General features: G+C 47.8%; 1 protein-coding gene across 1 annotated transcript; it reads left to right on the plus strand.

Moving 5' to 3' along the window:
- The first annotated feature begins 4,378 nt into the window (after positions 1–4,378).
- cplx3b (complexin 3b) lies at positions 4,379–7,162 on the plus strand. The gene is made up of 3 exons (XM_034529159.1): positions 4,379–4,536; positions 6,714–6,801; positions 6,938–7,162. Exons 1-3 carry the CDS (start codon positions 4,379–4,381, stop codon positions 7,160–7,162), a joined length of 471 nt encoding a protein of 156 aa, XP_034385050.1.
- The last annotated feature ends 245 nt before the right edge of the window (positions 7,163–7,407 follow it).

The raw sequence follows: 7,407 nt of genomic DNA on the forward strand, positions 1-7,407 counted from the left end.
CATTCTATATATAATTGTTAGCATTTTTTGTATCTTAAAATGTGACACGGCCGCATTAAAACTGTTTTCATCATGAGCCAAAAAGCACTAAACTAAGAGAACTCGCCTCAATTGTTTTTTCACAGCAGTGTTCATATCTCGTTCTTTGACGACCAGTTTGTTGAGGAGTGAAATGGATAAAATGACCGTTACTCGTCAACGTTTCCTGAAACAAGATGGAGAGGAGAGCTAGATTGCATTTGCAGAGCAAACTTTCCAACAAAAATACTGCATTGATACATGCAGATGAATGCAAGAGAAAACAAAAGGCATTCAATATGTGGTGATGAATCTCAAAAGAAATATTTTAAACAAACAAAAGGTTCAACACAAATTTAATATAGCTTTTAAATAAAACAAAGATAGATATTGATTATTCCGGCTTAATTAAAGGCCCAGTAAAAAAAAATCTGTCTCTGAGGCTTCTGCCACCGCCCCAATACAACGTATCGGAGAATAGAATTTAGTTTGAGCTTTCTTGAAACATAAAGAAAAATACTAATAATTTAACACATTTCCTTCCAGAAACACCGTTACCCTGAATAATCCACAGACCTCACTGTGAACAGAACTACTTTCCACCCGAGAGACAGTGTGCTCTGTGGATTAGCCAGATGTATTCTGGGAAGACATTTATTAATTTATATCTGTATGGGGGTGGGGGGGGGGATGTTGTGTGTTTATGAACACAAACCCAGTTTCAATGCAGCTCTGAATGTCAAGCTCAAAAGTTGAAATGGTCCTCTGTTGCTCCGTCGTGGTGAATGGGGTCATAATATTCAACTCACGAGGAAGCCGTTGATGTTAGCCGGGGGGGACAGTTGCCATGCTGGCACGCACTGTAGCTCAACACCTCCAAGACAGCCCGCGGGGGGCATCAAACCGCTGTCGCTGGGGTGACTCGCCTCCCACCATATGGCGCCGAACCTCCGCTGTGACCCCACCTGTCTGTTCGATCTCCGTTCGAGGGGGCCGACGCGGGGAGAATCAACTCTCTAGCAAATATGCAGCCAACCCAAAAGGCCTCAGACGCTCTCTCTGTCTTGATTTTTGTCTTTGAGTGCATTGGAGCAGTTTAAAGGGAGGGGGGGGGGTGTGCGCTTACATACTCACCTCCTTAAAATAGACATCCCAGTGACTTGCTAATGGCGTCATCTTCGCCTGTGCGAAAAACAAACTCCCTGAATGCGCTTATTGTTTGCTGCAGGGCACATTTGTTTGATGAGTCTAATCCCTTGACTAAAGAAACAAAGGTGTAACATTCGGCTGCAGAGGGTGTGTGTGTGTGTGTGTGTGTGTGTGTGTACGTGTATGTGAGATGGTATACATGAACCCATCCCTCCCTATCCCACACAGGCTCCTAATCCCAGAAGATCAAATGTAACCAGGCTGGAAGTGTGACCCTCCTCCTGTCTCACAACAAACCACACTGCGTCACACTCCTGCATTTTGTCGCTTTTTGATTCAGAATCAGAATCAGAATCAGAACCAGAAACTTTTTATTAGCCAAGTAGGTTTACACCTACAAGGAACTTAGTGTGGTTCAAACATTCCCCTCTAATTTATTTTTATTCCAAGGCAAAATGTTTCCCATCTTTTTTTTAAAATCTTTTATATCATCGCTCTGCGTCTGCATTGTATTTCACCAGTGAGATGTTGACGACTAAACACAGATGTTTATGCAGCAAGGAAGACTAACGTGTCGGGTTTGTGTGCAGCCATGCGTGGCTTGTACAGTAAACATCTGTGTGGAGGCTTTGCATGCACATGGCTTCATATATGCGTAACATACTCTCAATTTTTACAGTACTGTACAGGCAGTAAAATTAACTAAGCACAAGCAGTGATCAATGTTGTTGTTTTTTCTGTATTTGACCACAGAGGTCTCATGTTACTGCCACATAACAGTCATGCTGTCAACCTGTCAATCACAAGGTAGCCCCGCCCTAAAGCATCCCCTGCTTTATGGTCTATTTGACTCTAAACGGACCGTAATTTACTACATGAACATCACGCTGTGTTGAAGAAGACCTGAAACGAGCCATTAACACCATAAACTCATGTTTGCAATGTTTACTGAAGGAAGAAGTAGAGTCATTTTCTAATAGACTTCTATACAATCAGAGGAGTCGCCCCCTAATGGCCAGTAGAGAGAATGCAAGTTCAAGGCACCTGAAGGTTGCCGCCATTAACAAATGGCCTGTTTCAACAAAAATATCCTGTTATGAGGAACAATTTTTACAGATTGTGACAAAGACCACAAGAGAGTGAGAAGGCGGTCACATTTCAACGTAGTGACATTTTTTTTACGAATACGGATACGTTCACATTTGTGTTCGCCAGTTGACAAAGGTGCATTTTCACAGCAACAAATTGTGTGATGGTTTCCCATGTATTCATGCTGATTTATGTTTTGACCCATCGTTGCGCCCCGCAGTGGTTATCGGGGCCGTGTACGTCACGAATCCACTAAGCCCTCTGACAGGCGACGCCATCCTCATTTAAAAAGAAAAGAAGGGGTCAGCTTCGGCTCCAGAAAAGAGACTCTGCTCTCACTTTTAAGGCCAACACGACTTCCTCTGAGGCTCAGCTGCCAGAACATGTCATCATCCTCTACATTGAAATGCATGAATTTCACCATTAAGCCTCCGTGTGTGTGTCTGTGAATCACATCATCTTGGGTTCAACCCATCTGCTGGAGCACCTGTAGTCAGGGCTCAGTGATAATCCGTAAAAAAGGAAAAATAAGTGACTGAGACCTGCTCCGGAGGAACAGATCCCATGGGGTGTGCGAATCAAAAGCGAAAAAGAAAAATATATAATTATATAATTAAATATTTAATGTAATGTCGAAACATGCTGGTTAGGCAAATTCTTTCTCTTTATTAAATTTCACAGAGATTACAGTTTGGATCTCATTCACTGCGTTACGTTTCCATCTGTTTAGCGGATGGCAGCTTTGAAGTCGGAGGGAGATTTATAAAGCGAGGCAGGTACGGGCTAACAGGGTCCCTCTCTAAGCCGGTAACAAAAAGACACTGAGACGCTCTCCGTCTCTCTTGATCCACGGGGAACCGGGAAGGGGAGGAGGGGGGGAAGTAGGCCAGGCTTCGGCGTCAGACTGCTGCGAGGATCAGGACGCCGAAGTTGTTGACTTGTGTTCAAAGTTCCCTTTTCACACTTTTGGATGTCAAGAATCTCACAGACAGAAAGGGAGAGATAGATTTAAAATATTCCTCTCACACACAAACATGTAGGTCATATTTTGTAGGCTTTTCATCCAGAACCAACCAGCCCCCTTAAATAAATCATATTTTCCCAGTGATGGAAGTTGAACTATTCACCTGCTTTTCCGTCAGAGACGCACAGAAACATGAGAGCAAGTAGCGCAGAAAAATCCTACAGGAGGCCTAATAAGCATAAGACACTAATATCATAAACCCACTTGTGGGTGCTACAGATGAGTCACGACAGGAGTATTATGGGTATGATGCAAGCGGAGGCAAAACTTTCTAATTTTAGAATGTTGGTGGCTAGGAATATTTAAGGGGGGGGGGGCTAGAGGTGCATTTACTTGCACACTGCACTGCATGCACGCTCCATCGTTGCAGTGGGAACGAGCTTGTTCTTGGAGCCCTCCGAGGGAAGACACTCATCATTTCTGAGTGATTAGACCAATAAACCGGACGCATGCCAGTGGCTTAATAGACAACCGCTTGACTCATTTGCAATTAGAAAAGCTGTTGACATGGCAGATGACCCTTAGAGGGACACGGGCACCAAAACAACCCGAAAAAAAACAACACGCTGAGTCACGTGATTCGCCGCCTCCCCCCCCTCCCTCCTTCCGCGCGCCCTCCATCGTTAGTTAGCGTCAGACGGCGAATCACGGGAGCAGCGACGCGAGCGCGCCCGCACACACACACACACACACACACACACACACAGTCTGTCGGTGCTTGGCATTGGGCGGAGGGAGTGGTGGCTGCGGACGGAGTCACGGGATTGGTAGAGTTCAACGCCAAACTTGTTGACTCACAACCGAGCGGGCTCCGTCTCCATCTCCTCACGCCGCGGAGCTGTCCACGGGCCAGTGGTGCTGAAACTGCCAGCGCCGTTGGAGACTATCCCCCCTCCCCCCCTTCCCCAACCCATCACGGTTTGAACGCTCCCACCGAGCCTCTTTTTTTATTATTTTTTGGGAAAGTTACACGCGCGTCGGTTTGAGCGTCACTTGACGGATATTCATCCGCCGCAAGACGCTCCATCCGAGGAGCGCATCGCCTTCAACTTCTCGGCCGATCTCGAAGAATAAGAGGACTCTCCGAGAGGCGCAGCCATGGCTTTCATGGTGAAACACGTGGTGGGAGGGCAGCTGAAGAACCTGACCGGCGGACTGACGGAGGAGAAACCCGAAGCGGAGAAGACGGACGCCGCCGCGCAGGGCATGACCCAAGAGGAATTCGAACAGTACCAGCAACAGTTAGAGGAGGAAAAGTAAGGCAATGATTGAAGCTTTGTGTGGGTTTGTGTTTTTAAAGTTATGATGGTAACGGGAAAATGAACACAGTGTGTGTGTGTGCGCGCGCGCGTGTGTGCGTGTGCGTGTGTCGGAAGGCTTTTTTTTTGTGTGTGTAAATTAGCAGAGCGCTCCCAGTGCGCCGCGCGCGCTCTCTCTCGTTTCTTTTTTACGCATCAGTGCAATAACACGAGCGCTCCACGCGCAGCTGTTCCTCTCGCCCAGGGAGCTTCGGCAAATATGTAAATGTAGCGCCGCTTTTTTGTTTGTTTTTGTTTTTTAATCTAGGATTCCTGGAATCATTAGTCCATGGAAATGTCTACAGAGAGTCGTGCCTTAGGCGAAGCGGTGCGTGCGACTGAATAATAATAAGCCAGATTGTGTGGCACATAAAGTGGCGTGAAGTAAAATCGTTGTTTGGATTATCATCAACCCACAGAATGAACTAATGTTGTTTTGTTTGGTTTGTTTGGTTCATTAGTCGACTTTCATCATTTACAGTTACTGTTGCAATTGCTTTGCATGACACACATGCATCCAGGCGGATACATTGCATTTAGAATGATATGGCCTCTATTATATGGCTAATTATGTTTGTTTTTTTTGCTAGATTTTATTTATAATATACATTTACAGCTATACGAGTACAGCTGTGCAACTGCTTGCTTTTATCCTTTGAAGCTGTGTCTCACCTGCAGCTATGAATTCTTCACATGCTAATGTTTCCCCTGATCTACATATAGCCGTCATGGTGTTTCAGATCCTCGGGCGCCCCGGGAGACGATGTGAAGTAACAACAAGGTCATTTTGGCAGACAAGAGTTGACCCAGCAGACAGCGACTCACTATTGATTAGCGTGACGCCTCCACCCTTAGAGAGGGACCTCCAGGCTGCCCTGCAGATTCAATATAGGCTACCATACGCAAGTCCCAACGCAGCATTAACACTCAGCTCGGCCCACGGAGCTCTATAGGAGGGCATGGCGAGACGCTTCAGTGCTCTGCCATCACAATGTGACTGACCTTCAGTGGAAGTGAGTTATTAGTGCAAGGTGCTGAACACGAGCGTATAGATCCCCTCGAAGCCCACACTGCTCCCATTAAAGCAGGAAGAGGTCGAGGTGGGGTGTGTGTGTGTGTGTGTGTGTGTGTGTGTGTGTGTGTGTGTGTGGGGGGGGGGGGGGGGGGGGGGGTGTTGTTGAACATGTAGACGTTCTATCACCTATCACCCTCAGCAACCGCAGGGCCGCATGGACAACCGAGGTCATCCGACGACCTTGAGAGGTGGAGGGGTGGTGGTTTTTTTTTAGGCCCCCCAACTCATGGTAACACAAAGTGAACTCGCACGAACATCTCCAGATAGAACGACCTTCCTTTTCCTCCGGGCGCCACCCCCCCCCCCCCCCCCCCCCCCCCCCCCCCCCTTTTAGATTATGCTGCTGATACACGTGCAGTGAAACCTCTGCCACCGTTCCCTTTTGAAGAATATCATTTCCTGGTGTTTATTTTTGTTTTCAAACACCTTCCCCCTCCCTGATGAGATGCGGCCTTTCGTCACCGTATCCGTGCCGTGTTTGGCCCTCGGGGGCCGCACGAGCGAGTTTGTTCAGCACTGTGTCACGTTGTTGACTCGTGAGTTTTAGAGGCATTCCAGCACATTTGGCAATGTGCGAAGCGACAATTATGAACTACACCGAAAGCCGCAAATATTCCAGGGACAGAGTGGGACGAGCGTTGGCAGCAGCTTATAAAGTCTGCCCTCTGCTGGAGGCATCACATGATGTAGGCTGGGTGGGGTACGAGAGGGAGTTGTGACAGCAGGCCAACAGATGAACCGCAACACTTGGTTTCTCCAGCACAGACGTTTGGAGAGTCATCCCTAATTTCCCGGGTGGTTTTGCCTTAAACTGACAGTTAAGAAAGCTCTTTTGTGGGTCTCCAGCCCAGAAGGTCAGAGAAGTGCAGGCCTGGGGAGGATGCTGCGTCTGGGGGGGGGGGGGATTGATTTTAATATGTGGTTCTTGGGCTTAGCGTTGCTTTCCCGAGGCTTCCCACATCAGCTTGCACAGGCATTCCTACGGCGGCTTTGTATGGAAACTGAGTTGATTTGAAATTTGTATGACTTCTTTCCCTCTCTTTTTGCTTTTGTCTTGCAGACAAGAACGAGAAGCCAATTTTGCCCAGAAGAAAGCGGAGAGGGCCACCGTTAGAAGCCATTTCCGGGATAAGTACAGACTACCAAAGGTAAACGACGAAAACCAAAGACAATGCATATTTGGGTTGAAGGGCAGATCGTACATGTCTGAAGTACAATGTGATACAAAACCTTTTTTGTTCTAAACAACCCACCCTCTCCCGTCCTGTTGGGTTCCTACCCCAGAACGAGACGGACGAGACCCAGATCCAGCAGGCCGGGGACGACGTGGTGCTGCCCACGGAGCTGGCCAAGATGATCGCGGAGGACAACCAGGAGGAGACACACAAGCAGTCGGTGCTGGGCCAGCTGTCCAGCATCCAGAACGTGGACATCGACCAGCTGAAGGACAAAGCCCAGGCCACGCTGGAAGACCTCAAAAAGCAGACGGAGAATTGCAGCCTCATGTGATCCGGCCCGCTCTGGAGTCCCAGGGGGGGATTAGAGTTTCACTCGCGCACATATTTTTCAAAGGCAGAGCTACTCTGGAGGTAGATGGGTTCCTATTGCTTTAGAGGAGTGTCCGTTGGTGGAGCCACATATTAGCAGTTTTTATAGACGGGGGCCCAGGCAGAAGAGGGAGGGGTTCGTCTCATTAGTTCAGTTTGCTTTCCTGTTGACCTTCAGACTTCCTAACAGTCACGAATGTCATCCAC

Source organism: Cyclopterus lumpus, chromosome 3 (genome assembly GCF_009769545.1).
Source record: "Cyclopterus lumpus isolate fCycLum1 chromosome 3, fCycLum1.pri, whole genome shotgun sequence".
NCBI classification, from domain to species: domain Eukaryota; kingdom Metazoa; phylum Chordata; class Actinopteri; order Perciformes; family Cyclopteridae; genus Cyclopterus; species Cyclopterus lumpus.

Excerpts from the sequence above, each read along its gene's own strand:
- cplx3b (XM_034529159.1), top strand. The coding sequence starts at position 4,379 with ATGGCTTTCATGGTGAAACACGTGGTGGGAGGGCAGCTGAAGAACCTG. Across the intron at positions 4,537-6,713 it reads CAACAGTTAGAGGAGGAAAA|ACAAGAACGAGAAGCCAATT; the intron begins GTAAGGCAATGA and ends TTTGTCTTGCAG. Across the intron at positions 6,802-6,937 it reads ATAAGTACAGACTACCAAAG|AACGAGACGGACGAGACCCA; the intron begins GTAAACGACGAA and ends TTCCTACCCCAG.